Genomic DNA, 18433 nt, shown 5'->3' with positions numbered 1-18433 from the left:
GGTTTCTTCCTGCATGCCATCCTTTTGTTCTCAAGATCTTGGCATGCCTTTCTTCCTTTGAATGCTAAATATTATATACCCAGAAACATAACTCATAATATGTAACTATTCTTTGTAATAAACAGCATGAGATATACCTACTCTATATTACTGAATACCTGTACTTAAACAAGAACATCTTATTACAAGTACCTTTCAATGCAAATTTTTAAAGTTTACCTTTCCAAATATTAAAATTATTTTATTTTCATTAGAAAATTTCTAAAATTACATTTTGATGTCTGCTGGACATATAAAAAAGTGGAAGCAAATTACACTCCTACATAATATACAAGTGACTTACTATTTTTGGTCTTGTTGTTTTCTTAAAAAAGTTATACAGAAATGAAGAATTAAAATATAATTTATTCTAATGAGAGAATGTAAATTTTTTTTCATTAACTTAAAAGAGTCAAAACATGTTACTAAGAATTGTAGCATAAAATACTCCATGAAGAATAAATTGTTAATTTGTCTTAGTTCCTTAGTCCTAAAAGGTAATTTTATTATTTTGTTTCTAAAAAGTAGTTTCAAAAAGAGCATGTTTAGGCTAACAAAAGGTAGATGTAGTGAGTAACATTTTAAAGAAGGCACTTAACGAGGTTTATCATCACAGTCCTGCAATTTACAGCCTAATTCAAGTAAACAAAAATGTTGTTATATTTTCAAATTTGTGTGGTAAAAACTCAAAACAAGCTGGGCTCGGTGCCAAATTCAAGAAAATAAAAATGTTGGTATATTTTCAAATTTGTGTGTTAAAAACTCAAAACAAGCCGGGCTCAGTGGCTCAGCCTGTAATCCCGCACCTTTGGGAGGCTGAGGTGAGTGGATTGCCTGAGCCTGTGGGTTCAAGACCCACCTAGGCAACTTAGCGAGACCACATCTCTGCATAAATAAAAAAAAAAAAAAATTACCCGGGCATGGTAACACGCGTCTGTAGTTCCAGCTACTTGGAAGGCTGAGGCGGAAGGATCGCCGGAGCCCAGCAGGTTGAGGCTGCGGTGGCCGGGAGCGGCCACTGCACTCCAGTCTGGGCGACAGAGTGAGACTCCAACTCAAAAACAAAAAACAAAAAACTCAAAACACAGGAAATCAGAGAACAGTTAACCACTGTCAAAGAATGGTGAGCCAGCACACATTTTGTCAACTACATTTTTTTTGCATAGCTACCTAAAAAGAGCATTAAGTTCTACAAATTCATTTTATTGGGAATTAGTATTGAAAAGTACTCAAAAGTGTAAAATAGGGAATAGTTTTACTTCTAAATAAAATACTGTCTTTGTATAAATTTGGCTACAAGTGTAGCTAGTAAAATAGTTTCCATTAACTATTTCACTGTTTGCTTCTTTAACAATTCACTTTAAAATGAATACACAGATATGAGCAAATATTCTGGAACTAGTTGAGAGAGCTGAAATACTGTATTCATAGTGATTTTCTCCTTTCCCGTTGCTTTAAATTCATAGTAGATGATAAAATACAAAATTAAATTACTCTTTCCATCATGTGGCCTTGATCATATCCAAAGCCATTTATCTAAACCTAGGCCATCTACCAAACATCAGTGGCCACATTCTAAAAATATCTTTTTACCTTACTGTAGAATTTCCCCAGGCTCCATGCTTGTCTGTGAGAATGTTGATAATTTTCTGGATTAGTTGAGTAGCTGTCACATGGTCTCGATATTTTGCTGCTCTTATCAAATGATCACACATCTTCTCATCTTCTCGTTTGTCTGCAGAATACTGGGCACACAGCGACTTGGATAGGAAAAAAGAAACATTTATTAATACTATAAAAATATAGAAAAAAATTAAAATGCATTATAAAATCATCTTTACCATTAATCAAAATAACCGAACTTTAAAGCTACTTTTAATTCTCTCATTAACCTAAGATTTAGTGATCTCAGTACAACCACCCTCCAGGTCGGCCATATTTCTCTGAAGACAATCATAATACACACACTCAAAGGGGTTAACAGTAAACAGAGATCTGAACAATGAGGAAAAGCCAGTCATGTTACGATGAAGGGGGCCCAGCATAAGAGCATGCAGTGAGGATGCAAAGGACTTTGAGACATAGTGAATAAATGGAATAACTGTATGAATGAGTTTTAAGAGGTAGGCAGGGGCTACATCATTTGTACTACATGGTTATGGTAAGCAGTCTAGATTTTATTCAAATGTAATGGAATACCAATGAAAGGTTCTAAGCAGTGGAGTGATGTGATGGACTTAATGTAATAAAATGGTCACAATAGCTGCTATTTAAAGAATGGATTGTAGCAGGTCAAGAAAAGTGGAGTGGGGAAGTAAGTTGTGAGGCCACTGCAAAGACCCAGGAAGAAATAGTAGTGGCTACAATGGTAAAATAAGCTAGTTCTCAACACCTTTAGAACATGAAATAGTTTGATATTTGGACTCCCAACTGTACAAAATGAATCACACCACTGGAACCACCTGGGAGCCTATTAAAAATGCAGAATCTCAGTTCCTACTCTAAACCCACTAAGATGGTATTTGGTTGTTAATAAGATTACCCCAGGTGATTTATATGAACATTAAAGTTTGAAAACTACTGTCTTAGATACTGCCAATTTTACCCCCCAAAATCTTAGTATTCTTTGTAAATAGATGCAATGCAATGGCTGGTTTCCAAAATGCTTATTTTTTTTCTTCTGGAATTTGGACAATTGTAGTGTCATGTTTATGATGCTGTAGTTAATATATTGCCTAAAATAAGAAAATGTAAAGACTGATGCAAACTCAATCCTTTATATTCTATTCATGGGGTCTATTGGACTTCCCCCCTTAACTTCCAAATAAAAGTTTACAAATACATACATACGTGTACACACACACACACACACACACACACACACACACTCTGATGATAAATAACATAAATTTGATGTTGGAACAAATATTATTGTTTTATGGATGTGATACACACTGTGGTTGCCTGCCTCTTCTACAGTATACCAGTTTGGATAGATTATTGCCACACTCTACCCACCCCAGCAACAAAGATGAGTCCTGACTGTCCTCAACTAACCATAATAATAATCACACCCACAATGACAAACTGGCTCACGGAAGGCCCTTGATGTAATTGGTGCATTAAGGGCAAAATTCAGAAAAGTAAGTTTTTCCTCCTTGCTATCAGGGTGAAAAAAAGGAAGCACGGAACTGCAGGAGTGCTGTTGGCCCAGGGTAAAGCGCTGTACCATGAGAGAGGCTGGCTAAGTGAGGAGACAGTCAACACCCAAGACAGCAGAACTATAAGAATTATACAAAAATAGGTCTTACTCCAGACAGAGTCATGAACTTCTGGGTCGATCAAATCCTAATGATCAGACTACCTTTAGGTTTTTTTTTTTTGGTTTTTTTGTCTTTTTTTTATTAATCAATATTTTTTATTATGGTTTTGTGGGGTACAGTTAAGGGTTAGGTGTACAATTACGTTTCATTCAGGCAGGTTTTTTTTTTTTTAAGGCAGTGTCTCACTTTGTTGCCCAGGCTGAAGTGCAATGGCATGCAACAACTAACTGCAGTCTTGACCTTCTGAGCTCAGACTTCCAAGCAGCTGGGTACTACAGGACACACCACCACGCTTGGCTAATTTTTTTATGTTTGTGTAGAGATGAGGTCTCACTATGTTGTCCAGGCTGGTCTTGAACACCTGAGCTCAAGTGAGCCTCCCACCTCAGCCTCCCAAAGTGCTGTGATTACAAGCATGAGCCACTGCACCAAGTCCTTTTAGATTTTTTATGAGGCTTTTTAAACCCAACAGACAAGGCACATATATAAAAGCATAAGGAATCAAATTTCTTAGTTGTACAAAACACTATGCTATAAGTGTTTAAAGGTTGAATTTAATAATGAAGGAGTCTGAGAAAGGTTATTCTTAGGTGGGATTTAAAAGAACCTTTAAAGCAAAGGCAAGGCAGACAAACATGGATCAATTTCAGAGAGAGGAGATGTAATATAGTTTAACCCAAGAACAAAATAAAGGTAGAAAAAGCAACAGATTGAAGAAATTCTGTACTGCAAAATGACGACAAGAAAGAGTCACTAAGAATCATAGTGTGTTGATGTGAATAAAGTTAAGATTGGGAATCAAAACAAAAACCAGACTGCAGTATCATCCTTGCTAATATCTCATTTACCTCTTTAGTTCTAGATGTCCTCATCTGCAAAATTAGGGGATATTATTAGCTCCAAGAAATTGTTAATTAGAAGATTTTGGGCAGCTTCTGTGAGAGTACTTGAGTACAGCCTCTAAGAGATGTATACTGGTAAAGGCAAGCTATTTAATCCAAAAATTCATGTGGAGAAAATAAATCATATTAAGAACTAGATTAATTTATAAGAAATTAAAGGCAAATGTCATACACCATCTAAAACAAATTGAGCCAAACAAGCCACAGTAGAGTTCAGTTTGTCAAAAATATAATTTGAGCAATTAAGAGAAAATTATTAAGAATCTAAAGGGACAGTAAGTAGTTTAAGTGAAGATAACTAGGGAGATATTCCATTGTAACAAACTGTCAACTGAAGTGATATTTTCAGATATTCATTCAAGAACTAAAAAGCACTCGATAGTTTACTTCACATCTAGCCCAACCATACACAAAAATGCATAATACAAAATGGCAAACTGATCTTTGAAGAAATTTATACTTTCGTCATTCTCTGCAATATCCCTATCTGCCACTGTCTAACTCTACCTGATTAGAGGGAATTCAAATTATTGATAGAATTTAGAAAATCACTGGTTTTTATACTCCCATGAAATACCACATACCTTCATATTAACAGTACTAAAAGTAACCCAAGACATTACTGAAGAGCTTATTATTTCCACCTTTTATTAATATTAGAATAATTTAACTTCATCAATTACATTTTATACCATTTGTTACACTATTAAAGTTTGCAGGAAAAAGCATAATGCTAAACACAAGGGCTCAAGGAAAGCTAAATGGTAAAATGGTTTAAAGTGTTCTTTAATGGATCCTCCTTTACAATTTGAACAGCAACTTTTCATAACTGACATAAAATCTATAGATATAAATCACATTAAAGGGCTATTCTTTCCTGATTATCAATCTCTGTCTCTTTGTGGAACATTACAGTCACATCTGACCTTAAAACATGACAAAAGAAAACCATACAAGAATGTTTCGTAAAGATATAATGAACTTGTGTCTATTTTTAAAGTCTTTATAATGTAATTTGAAGATGTTCTTATTAAAAACCAATAGTAACTTCTATGTATGGCATATTATTCAAAGCCAAGTATAAATGAGGAATTTTCACTTCAAAATCGAATACATATTCCTTGTCAGTTGTACACTTATGTGTACTTGCATTTAGAAGTTGAGTAGAGGTACCTCAAGACACCCTAACAAAAATTGCCATTTACCAACAAGAAAAACAGTCAGTTCTAAATTCCTCAACCAATGTTATTTTAGGCAATAATTTTTTATACTTTACAAGTTTTCTGTTTTCCTGTTTTAATCATTATATAAACTAAATAATGCAACATTACAACATGACCATAAAAAAATCTGAAACTCAAAAGAAAAAAAATAAGCATTCTGGGAACTAAAAATTCAACTGTATTTGATTACTGCTTTAAAAAAAGAAAAACCTAAGACTTATTACTGTAGAATGAAGTTTATTATAAGATAAATAAACTTTCTTCTAGAAGAAATTCAGTCACAGTAAAAAGACAAAAGTGACTATTTTGGCTCTCTGAATGTAAATGAATACAGACAATATTACATTTAATCTTTCCTTCCATATGTCATGTCTTTACATAATTTTACTATTCATCCTTTGCATGAAAGTATACAAAGGAGTGAACTTAAAGTAGATTATTATTCTGGTTTCCTTTTATCATCGATCTGACCACCTTTCATATTGGTCAGGTTTTTTCCTTTATTATTTCCCATTATAAAATGCTGGCATTTTCCCAAACTTTTTCAAAGGTCCCCTGACAATATCATCCACTCCCACATCATCTATTATCATCAGTTTTAGGCCTATCTTTCAAGTTTTCATATCTGATACAGCTGTCTTCCTAAACTCTGAGCCCACATTCTATCTGTAGGATAATCTCCATTTGCCCAATAAGCACCTTATGTTTAAAATGTGCAAAACTGACCTTCATGCGCCTTCATGCCAAACATGATATTATACTTAACAGAACAACTTTTTCTATTCACTATTATTCTCAATTTTCCTCACTTTATATTCCATTCATTCCATTTTAGCAAAACCTCTTAATCAGGCTCATCATTGCTCTTACAAAGATCTCTATTAGCCACAATTTGGTATTTGAAATAATCTTCTAATTGACCTCTTATAAACAGTATCAGAATTATTTCTAAAATAATTTATTTTGGCATAGCACACATGTATTTATATACTCTACATCCTAAAAAGTACATGACTGTCAAATATTTAAAAGTTAGGACCAAATTTTACTACCTACAATTTATGACCTACAATTCAGTCATGTGTAAATCATCTCTCATCATGCCTGCCAATGCATCCTTCATTTCAGACACATTCAGATTATATGCTACTTCCCAAATATTCTCAAGAACTTTAATAAGGGTAAGAAAAAATATGTTTTCTTTTAGTTTCTTAAAAAATGTCTTTAAAAAAGGTTATAGCTAGGATTTGAAGAACAAACTACTCGAGACAAGAAAGTTATGCAGAAAAAATAGACCTTAAAATACAGAGATACTTTCAATTCTTGGCTGAATATACAAAGTGGAACAATACCCGAAAAATTTCAGACTGAGAAATCAAACAATTATCTTCCAAATAATTTATGGAACAAAGATGAAATCACAACAACAATTAGAAAAAAAACCTGTGGAATGAGCTAAAGCAGAATTTACAGGAAAATGTATAGCTTTAAATATTAAATTAGAAGAGAATGCTGAAATCAATGATTCTAACTTCTAAACAAAATCAATGATCTAAAGGTCTATGAAAGAGCAAACAAAACCCCAAATGAACAGGAAAAAATGACATAATAAATATTAAATTTAAAAATCAGTTTTAAAAAAGAAAATCTGTAGAGAAAAAACAATAAAAGCCATCAACTAGCTCTTTGAAATATTAACAGCTAACAAATATCTAGTTAGCCAATGTGTTCAAGAACAAAAGAGAGAAAAACATATTACCAATATCGTAAATGAAAGGACACCTCACTACAAATCGTACAGACATTAAGATAATAATATCCTACAGACATACAATGAAATAAAGAAATATTACAATGCTGTACCACTTAATTCAATAACTTAGATGAAATAGACAAAATCCTTGATAGACACAAACTATAAAAATTTACTCTCAACAAGAAATGGAGAATGTGATAAGCTCTGTATCTATTAAAGAAACTGAACTCAACTAAAAGCTAACCACAAAGAAATTTCAGGCCCAAATGGCTATATAGGTGAAATCTACCAAATATGTAAGGAGAAAACAATACTAATCTTAAACTATTTCAGACAATATAAGTTAAATTGTACACTGCTACCAGTTTTACACTATGGAAACAGACAACTGAAAACCAATATAATTTGCGAGTTGACAAATTATAGGATTTATGTAAGATCCTTAACGAAATGCTAGCATTCAGTTCTATAAAAAATGAATTAAATACATGATGAAGTAGAGTGTATCCACAAAATACAAGGTTAACTTAATATTTGAAAATCAATAAGTATAATTACCACACAACAGAAAAAATAAGAAAAACAGATCCAACAAATTGGTTGTTTTAATAAATGAATTTCACAATATTCAATACTCATTATTTTTTTAAAAGAAGAAAAACACTCTACAAACTAGGAAGGACATATATGAAAACCCTTTAACTAAAATGGGGGACAAAACAAGTATGTTCCATCTCATGACTTCCATTGAATACTGTAATAGAGCAATCAGTTCAATGAAGCAAAAAAGAGAAACAAAAAGGAGACAGTCTAGAGAGGAAGAAGCAATGAAGTCTTCATGTGTAGATGATATGTTCATTTAGAAGAACTAAAATGAAAAACACCAACAATAGCAAGTACTAACAAGAATGTGGAGAAACTAGAACTCTTACGTATGCTACTGAATATAGTGTAGAGTCTATAACTACTTTAGAAAATAGTCTGACAGTTGTGTTGGGCTCAGTGGCTCAGCCTGTAATCCCACGCCTTGGGAGGCTGAGGTGAGTGGATTGCCTGAGCCCGCGGGTTAGAGACCCGCCTGGGCAACTTGGCAAGATCTCATCTCTACAATAAAATAAAAATTAGCCGGGTGTGGTAGCGCGTGCCTGTAATTCCGGTTACTTGGAAGGATCGCCGGAACCCAACAGGTCGAGGCTGTGGTGGCCGGAAGCAGCCACTGCACTCCAGTCTGGGCGACAGAGTGAGACTCTAACTCAAAAAAGAAAATAGTCTGATAATTACTTATACACTTAAACATATATTTGCAATAATACCTAGAAATTCTACTCCTAGGTATTTCCTCAGAATTAATAAGCACATATTTTCACAAAAATAATGGGTACAAACATGCCCATAGTGCTTTTAGTCATAAAAACCAGTCATGGCATATAATAGGTGCTCAATAAATATTTGTTGTGGGAATCAACTAAGTCCTTACTACATGCTAGGGAAATTGGTACTTAAGAAGTGACATTCTTATTTACACAGCCATAAAGAAGGACAAACATATGAACTTCACAGCAAACTGGATGGATTTAGAGTCTATCACACTCAGTAATCTATCACAGAAACAAAGAACAAAGTACCATATGTTCTAACTTATAAGCAGACCTTGAACAATTATCATAATACCATAAGAAAGGGATTGGCAGTAGTGGGAAACTGCCATGGGGAGGGACATACCTCATCAACAAGGGTACATGCATAATGAACATTTGTATACCTAATTTTGAATTGTTCCCACAGCTTTAAAATAAAAAATTTTAAAAATAAGAAATAAAATAAATGCCATCCTTGTTTTTCCTAAAATAAAAGTAAAAAGCAGTCACTAGAAACATTAAGATAATAATATCCTACAGACATAAAATGTCTGACTATACAGTATCTGACTATAGCTGAATGGATAAACAAAAGAATACTTCTTAGTAATAAAAAAATAAACAAGCTAGTGAAATACACAATGTGGACAAATATCAAAAAGTTTATGCGACCAAAAGAATCCAGACATTAGAGTACATACAATATAAGTTTATTTAAATAACAGGAAAAACTATATAAAATAACATGTATCAGCTCACTGGTTGTCTGAGACGAGGCATGACTATGTGGAAAGGAATCGACCACAGTGGATCATAAGGGAATTCTCCAAGATGACATAAATTTTGTATATTTTGATAGTAATGGTCACAAAGGTGCATATGTTTGTCAAAACTAATCAAACAACATAGTTAAAATGTATATATTTTATTACATGTAAATTATACAATAAAGTTTAGGAAGTTTTTAAAAAGTGAATAGGCAAGGGATAGACAGGGAGAAAATAGTTTGAATATTCATATCAAAAAATGAGTTTAGATACCAAATCGGCAAATACTTTCCATAAATCAATGGGAAAAGACAGATAACCAGTAAAAAAAATTGTATAAAGAGAGACAAGTGCTTCACAAAAGTAAAAAATAGATCATATGTAACAAGCAGGAGAAAAGCTGGATACATTCATTTGTTTAAAAAAATAGTCCAAAATAAAAGCACAACTACCAGAATGCCAAAAATAAATCACTGATCAACTGTTGATGAAAATGTGTACTAAGAACTATACACTGAAGTCAGGAATGGTAAACTTGTGCATGACAATATGGTAAATCAATTAAAAATATGAATGTTTTGCAATCCAGTAATTCCAGTCTACAAAAATGCATGAAGATGTGCACCAAACAACATGTAAAATGTTCAAAGTATCATTACTCATAATAGCTAAACACTGAAAACAACCCAACTGCCCACCAAACAGAAGAGATTATAAAAAAAACTAACGGTCTACGTATAATGGACTACTCTACAGCAATGAAAATGAAACTGGAAAATGAATTAATTTCACAAACATAATGTTATACTAAAAATGCCAGAATAAGACATATACTTTACAATTCCACTAATATAAAGGTCAAAATTTGGTAAAGATATTACAGTGCTATTAGAAACATGCTTAACTTTAAAAAAAAAAAAAAGCAAGTAAGTCACTTCATAAAATCCAAACGGTGGTTACCTTAACAGGGCAGAAAGCAGTTGTGATTAGAAAGATAGAGGACTTCTCACAAACTCTTTGTTTTAGTATCAAGAAAAAGAAGTTAATTAAGTAAGTGCATGGTGTTTCTAAAGCTAAGTTTTCAGTATAGTATGTTTTCAGAGAAATGAGTCACACAGCAAATTTTCACTACATTTATAAATAAGTTTTCATTAGGCTGTGAAATAGAAATAAATTACACTTAAAATTTTCAAAGCTAAAATCTTAAACATATATAAGGTTTTTCCCTAATTGAGTAACATTGAATGTTAATTAAACAATTTGAATGTGTTGGTTCCATAGTTTTATATTTGAAACTTTTTATTAAAAGATTTTTCAAAGAAACATACACTTACTTTTAAAAACAAATCACATAGTAATGCCACATGAAATAAAAGCAAGATCTTTCTTCTATCTGCTTGGCCAGTTATTTTCTACAGAGGTTGTCACTGTTTAAAAGAAGATGTCAACCTCATAAAAATGAAATCAAAGAATACATCATTCCGTGTTTTACAGAGCTACACACAGATTATTATATTTTTAATTAATTAAACACTGCCAAACACTTAGAAAGGTACTACTTCACTTAATTTGTCTCAAATCACACTACAAATGTCTTGTTATCACTGGAAACAATTTAAAAGGGAAACCACCTAAGGGACAACAAATAAAGAAGCTTCTTGATATTTCATTTTCGAGGTCTTTGTACTTGATCCCTTACCTTACATTTAAAGTCCAATCTTTAAGACAAAACAACAAAACCTACCTACAGAAACCTTAGAAAGACACCTGAAAAAGAGTTAGAAAAAAGAAAGCTTAAAAATCTCAACAGCAAACAAAAGTCAACCAATGACAATGTGTGACAGTCACCTTTAATTCTGAAGTGATTCCTCTGTCATGCAACAACACAAAGTATTGATTTCTCTCAGCATGAAAAAGCCTAAGCCAATGAAACAGATATAGCAGCATCTTCCCTCCCCTCCCCCCGATAATAGCATCCAAGGTTAAAACAGGCAGAACACTTATCAAAGTATCTCTGCCATTTCTTCTTGTTTTAACGAACTAGATACAACGTGTTGGGTTCTTATCTCTACAAACTGCAGTCCTCCAACAATATTTTTAGATGATCTGAAGATTAATTTAGGCTATAATCTTTTACTTTAGACTTTTGATAATAAAAATTTTGAAAATGCTTTTTATATCTGCAAAAACAAATCAACACTAAGAAGGCTGTAGTTTCCACTTGTATGTCAAATCAACATACAATGTTTTTATTATTTCATTACTTCATTAGAGTACATATTAATAGACAAAACCTCAAAATTCTTAGGTAAGTAGCTAAACACCTTCCAATATGATAAGTTGAATCCTTCAATGATGAGAGCATACACCATACAACTGTTTGGTAAATAGGGCAAAATGTAGCTGCTATCTGTGTTCAATAAAATTGATATGGAGTTTAAACAACGACACTAAACAATTTTATACATACATAAACACACACACGCATTTATATACACACAGGCACATGGTACTCTGGAACAGAATAGAAAGAACAGAATAAATTCACACATATAAATTCAATTGATCTTTGACAAGACTGTCAAAACATACAATAAAGAACAGAGAGATTTTCAATAAATGACGTTGATAAAACGGAATATCTGAAAATGACTTAATAACATTGAATCCTTGTCTTACACTATACACAAAAAACATCTCAAACTTATTTATTATATTTTTCAGAGAGGATCTCACTCTGTATCCAGGTTGGAGTGCATTTGTGTAATCATAGTTCACTATAGTCTCAAACTCCCAGGATCAAGCCAGCTTTCCACACTTCAGCCTCTTGACTAGCCAGGATTACAGACGGGTGCCACCATGTCATGCTAAATATTTTTTTTTTTTCTGTAAAGATGAGAACTCATTTTGTTGCCGAGGCTCGTCTCAAACTCCGGGTCTCAAGCAATTCTATCACATTGGACTCCCAAAGTTCTAGGATTACAGGTGTAAGCCACCATGCACAGTTTCCAAATTTATTAAAGTCTTGAACATTTAACTAGAAACTGTAAAACTCCTGTACATCACCAGTCTGTCATTAAATTTACATTCTCAAGACCACAGTTTCCATATCTTCCCAGTATCACTTTTTGGAATGAGTCTTATATGTCCTGCTCTGGCAAAGTCTGATGAAATGAGAAGAAACTGCTGGATGTTTGGCTACTGTCTTCTGTCTCTTCAATCCCAAGGCTCTTTGTTTTGCTCCAGACAGCTAATCAGGTCTGGTATAAACACACCAAGATCCGGGGAGACCAGGTTTCTGTAGGTCTCTAATGTCAAAATCCTACAAATTCCTTTGAGCAAGGTCCAAGGAGTCCCGCTCCTCCTGAGATAACTCCATAGCAACATCCCTAAATGTCAACAGTCCCATTTCCCAGCTTCCGGGGGTCCTGGGGTCTTAGCTGTGGTGCTTCCAGCACCTGGAGGTCACAGTGTGACAAAGGCTGTGACCAAACCTGGGCACCCTGGAAACTAGGAGAAAAAACAATGGATATGGGACTGGCTGGACATGTGGACACCCGAGACAGATCCCATCAGATGATGGATGCTGACTCTTCATCAAATCCTATCTTTTTTTGTTTTGATTTGGAGTCTCACTCCGTTGCCTAGGCTGGAGTACAGTGGCATACTGAAGGCCACTCCAGTGTTGAACTGCTGGATTCAGTGATCCTTCCACGTCAGCCCTCCATGAAGCTGGAACTACAGGGGCACACTAACACACCCAGCTAATTTTTTGATTTATTGCACAGATGAGATCTCACCAAGATACCCAGGCCATTCTTGAACCCATGAGCTCAGGCAATTCCCTCACTTCGGCCTCCAAAAGTACGGGGATTACAGGCTTGAGCCACCATGCCCAGCCCCTATCATCTTTTAATTCAACACATCTATCTAAGGAGATTTTTTTTAAACCATACAAAATTAGGGTCTTTTACTTAAACAATTAAATATATTCACTACTATAAACAATTTATTTAAATTTTTAAAATAAATTTCAAATAAAAGTAGTTCAAGAACAGGCATACATATCAGAAAGAAAAAAGTGATTAAGTATAAAAACCACAATTGAAACTACATAAACATACAAACTCTAAAGCCAGACAAGCTTTAACTCTTGACTCTTACACAATTCATGTTTGGGCAAGTTATTTAAACCCTGTGCCTCAGTTTCCTCAAATAAAAAGGTGATAATGTGATATGCTTTTCAGGAGGATCAAAAAAGAATACTGGGGGTGCATGCCTGTAGTGCGAACTACTCGGGAGGCTGAGGTGGAAGGATCACCTGAGCCCAGGAGATCAAGGCAGCCGTGAACTATGAACATGAGCTGTGATCATGGTGACTGTGCTACTGCATTCAAGCCTGGGCAACAGAGTGAGTCTCCGACTCCAAAAACAAAAAATATTTGTACACTATTAAAATGTTGTCAGTCACATGGCAGTAATACCTAATATTTATTGCAAGCTTAGTTGTGGGGTTACCAAAATACACAGTAAACAGTCCCGGCCTTCCAACATCTCAGAGCAGTTGAGTAAAATAAGTATTTTTAAAATTACACTATGAGATAGGTGCTCAGAGAGGTATATACAGTATGTTTGGGAGGAGAGAAAAAAAGGAAGTAAAAAGAAATCAAGGAGAGTTTCACAGAGGAATTAAAGCTAAGTACCTGTTTGCTGAAAAGAATAGGTGTAATATAGAAAAAGTAAAATATAGCAAAATAAAGAGGCAAAAAAATGTTGGGAGCCGGTCATGGAGGCCCACTGAGCATTAGGGATCAGGAAGGGCCGTTGACCCCAAGACCACTAGGATGCATTCGGGAGCTGTTGACCCCGTTCCCTCCCCTGAAGGACCCTTGGAATGACTCCACCTACCTGTATTGTCTAAAAAAATATTGGTTTCTTATCCTTATCTAGTAGCTTTACTTATGACCAAAGGGAGGCATAGAAGTGTTGAATTATTTGGACATGATGTACACAATATAATTACTCCTTATGATAAGTTTCAATTTCAGATTTTGTTTCAAACTAGTGACAATTGCCAAGTAGCATTAACTGATTACAGAGGCCAAATTCTGTTTAATTTACCCAAAAGTCCGCTGTTACAATTTGTAAAACAAAATCCTATAACTTTTCCTCACAACTGTTACTCAAGCCCCCTAGAACAGGCAGGGCAGCCTTGGTTTTTACTGACAGCTCCTCTAATGGGAGAGCCGTAACAATCATTAATAAGTCTCATGTGCTGGAAACTTCAGAAACTTCAGCACAGAAAACAGAATTAAGAGCAGTTTTATATGCCTTCACAGCCCTGAAAGACTCTAAATTTAATCTATATACTGATTCTTGCTACATTAAAGGATGGTTTCCTTATATTGAAGCAGCTACTATTCCAGCTAATGAAACTACAATTATGGTGCTATTAACTCAGTTACAGCAGCTAATAAGTAACAGGAACACTTTTTTGTGGGCCATATTAGATCTCATTCTGGCCTTCCAGGACCTTTACACCAAGGCAATCAATTGGCTGATGCTTTAACTAAACCCACTGTATGTGCTGCAGTAGAAACTGAGGCAATAACTCAGGCTCAGCTTTCACATAGAATTCATCATCAAAATGCTATACCTTACGTTATCAGTTTCACTTACCCAGGGAAACGGCCAGAGAAATAGTTAAGAATTATCCAGCCTGGCTGGGCTTGATGGCTCAGACTATAATCCCTCACCTTTGGGAGGCTGAGGTGAGTGGATTGCCTGAGCCCACAGTTTCAAGACTTGCCTGGGCAACTTGGCGATATCTCATCTTTACAATAAATCAAAATGAGCTGGGTGAGGTAGCGCATGCCTGTAGTTCCAGCTACTTGGAAGGCTGAAATGGAAGGATCACCGGAGCCCAGCAAGTCAAGGCTGCAGTGGTCGGGAGCGGTCACTGCACTCCGGTCTGGGTGACAGAGTGAGAAACCAACTCAAAAAAAAAAAAAAAGAATTGTTCAGGCTGTCCTACCTTTGTTAACATACTCCAACAGGAATAAATCCCAGAGGATTAAAACCTAATGTCTTATGGCAAATGGATGTGACTCATTTTTCTAGCTTTGGGAAATTGTCTTATTTACATGTTACTGTGGATACATTTTCTCATGTTATTTTAGCATCAGCAAGAACTGGAGAAGTTTACAAGGATGTGGTACAGCACTTATTCTTTTGTTTTTCACAGCTAGGTATACCAAAGCAACTAAAAACTGATAATGGTCCTGTGTATACATCTAAATCTTTTCAACGGTTTTGTTCCCAATTTAATATCTCTCATTCCACAGGAATTCCTTATAATCCACAAGGTCAAGCCATAGTTGAAAGAGCCCACCAAACATTAAAAAATCAAATAATTAAATTACAAGAGGGGGAGTTTAAGTATAGCTCTCCTCACCATATTTTAAATCATGCTTTATTTGTTATAAATCATTTAAATTTTGATTCTTCGGGCAATTCATCTATGACTAGACACTGGAACCCGGATAACAAAGCCAAAAATATGGTAAAATGGAAGGATCTCCTTACAGGACAATGGAGAGGGCTGGACAAATTGCTAATCAGTGGGAGGGACTATGCTTGTATATTCCCACAGGACGAGCCATCTCCTATTTGGGTCCCTGATTGACTTGTATGAAATGCCTCCATTGATCCCTCGACCAAGACGAATGGCGAGGTTCAGACCAATTCATAGGAATAAAACGCGTGAAGTGGTGGTTTCCATCAACCGCCAGCAGGAGGAGCTATTCTCCTTATTTTTGGAGAATTCATCCGCCATGGAGCAAGATTTACAACACCAGAATCACCAACCTGGATGAAAGAGAAACCATAACACGCCAGATGAGAAAGCTCTCCTTACAGGATGAAAATTCCCACCCTAGGCTGTCCCAAACAAGACGAATTACACTCAGGCAAAGTATCTTGAGCATTCGTCGTCCCCATCAGGCAACGTGGGAACAAATGAAGTGTTTGGCTGAGGAAGCAGGAGACATGGTAACTTCCCAGGAGATTCATGTCGGACGGGTAACCTTGTTTTTGGTCAAACCTTGTTTTGCTCTCCTGATGAGTTCATATATGCTTAATCTTCCAAGATTCCATCCAGTTACTTGGGGTAATGAGGTCTAATTTTGATTATTATAAGACCTTTCGTTTAATGTTATTTCTTAAGTCTCTTATCACTGATAGTCCCAGTCAAAATGAGTACAGGGAATCTTGGTGGCTGGAAATGCTGATGCCCAGAGGATCCGATCCTAACCTAGATGCAAGGGCTATGCCACCTACTGGTTTGACTATTTGCTCTCCAAACAACACGGAAAAGGACTGGCTGCTAACTTCACGGGAGACTGGTTATCCTAAGTGGAGAGACTGTGTATAATCCAAAGTGGACTATTATTACCCCGTGAAAGACTGCCTGTTAGTGACTGGGGACTTAATGCTCAACCATACACTTCTCACATTCATAGTGATATCCTCAGCCCTGGCAGAGAACATGTTAATGAATGGATGGCTCCAGTTTTAACAACAACTGTGGGCAATAGGTAGGTCATCATTATTATAAAATAAGAGCCTGCCTACAATCTCCTTATGTTTTCTTGGCATGGAGCTCATATCAATCTTTGGTCATCGAACCACAAAATAATGTTTATAAAATTATTTGTAGACAATGTACTTTAACCAATTGTTTAACTGATGCTTCTTACAAGGGATTATGAGTATGATTTGCAAACATTGTATGAAGTTAATTCGCTTTTGGAAAGACAAAAAAGATTTTTGGCTATTTTAATTTTAGTAATTACAGCTTTAATAGCTACTTCCGTAACAATTTCAGCTGTAGCACTATCTAAGAAAGTTCATACAGCTACGTTTGCTGATCAGCTGTCTAAAAACATTTCTATTGCCTTGCAACTCAGGAAATCATGCGAGAAGTTAGAAAGTAAGGTTAATGCTTTGGAGGAAGCAGTTTTAGCAACAGGACAAAAACTTGTGACCTTAAAAATAAAATTGGCTCTCCGTTGTCACTCTGAGTTTAAATCTGTCCGTACTTGGGACAAAGTAACTTGGAATTTGGAACCATTCAGACCTGATTATAGACCTTACATCAAGAGATTCAGGCCACTGAATTGACTAGCTCAATATTTAATAATTTTTCATCATTTGCTAACCAAAAATCATTAATGTCTACACTCATCAATGTGGGCATTTGCAGAGCAGTGATTCTTTTGTTGCTGTGTTCGCTTCCAATCATCTTCAGAGTGCTAAAGAAGAGTCAGCTCAATACAGAGTTTCATGGTTTCATGCTAAGAAATAAAAAAGGGGGAGATGTTGGGAGCCGGCCACAGAGGCCCAATGAGAGTTAGGGATCAGGAAGGGTCGTTGACCCCGAGAGCACTAGGATGCGTTTGAGAGCTGTTGACCCCATTCCCTTCCCCTTTCTACTTAGCACTATAACCAGAAGAAGCTCCTGTAAGCTCAAACATAAAAACTCTGAGACCAGAACAAACACAAGCTAACTTTAGAAGCTCATTGTTCCCATTCTTCCACAAACTCTGGTTTTGGCTTTCACACAACTTATACTTCAAACTCGGGTCACATCTAAGAGTCTTAGTATTGGTCACAGGCTTCTGGGTCATGATTTTAGGATTTATTGAAGTTGAGTAAGGTGTAAATTGTAGAATATGGTTTTAGAAATATAAGTTTAAGCAGCCATTTTGTTGAAAGAATGCGGCTAGGTTATTTGCAGGTAGCCCACTGTGGACTTTGGACATTCCAAACATTCTGGGATGGGCTGCTTTAGGTTATAAAGTAAGTATTTAACATTCTATACAACTGTTTAACTTGGTATTAGTATAAATCAGTGAAGGATGAAAAAGGTTTATAGGACAGGTCAGTCACAGACTAAGGTTAGCTTTGTTATGTGATTTTTAGGTTATCCTTTAACTTGGCATTAGTATAAATTAGCCTAGGATGAAAAGGGTTTATAGGATAGGTCAGTCATGGATTAAGATTAG

General features: G+C 35.3%; 1 protein-coding gene across 1 annotated transcript in view; it reads right to left on the bottom strand.

Moving 5' to 3' along the window:
- Positions 1–18433, bottom strand: part of LOC103261089 (lipopolysaccharide-responsive and beige-like anchor protein) — a gene marked incomplete at both ends in the record, with an annotated part of 464304 nt that overhangs the window by 180743 nt on the left and 265128 nt on the right. Inside the window, one exon of the mRNA XM_008058703.1 lies at positions 1633–1799. Within this exon, the coding sequence (XP_008056894.1) occupies positions 1633–1799 (167 nt within the window). The remainder of the gene's footprint in view (positions 1–1632; positions 1800–18433) is intronic.

The sequence above is a fragment of the Carlito syrichta genome, unplaced genomic scaffold, assembly GCF_000164805.1.
Source record: "Carlito syrichta isolate Samal-C Ts95f unplaced genomic scaffold, Tarsius_syrichta-2.0.1 Scaffold303603, whole genome shotgun sequence".
NCBI lineage: Eukaryota > Metazoa > Chordata > Mammalia > Primates > Tarsiidae > Carlito > Carlito syrichta.
Note: the sequence above shows the minus strand (reverse complement) of the source record. Positions and strands in the feature narration are given on the sequence as shown.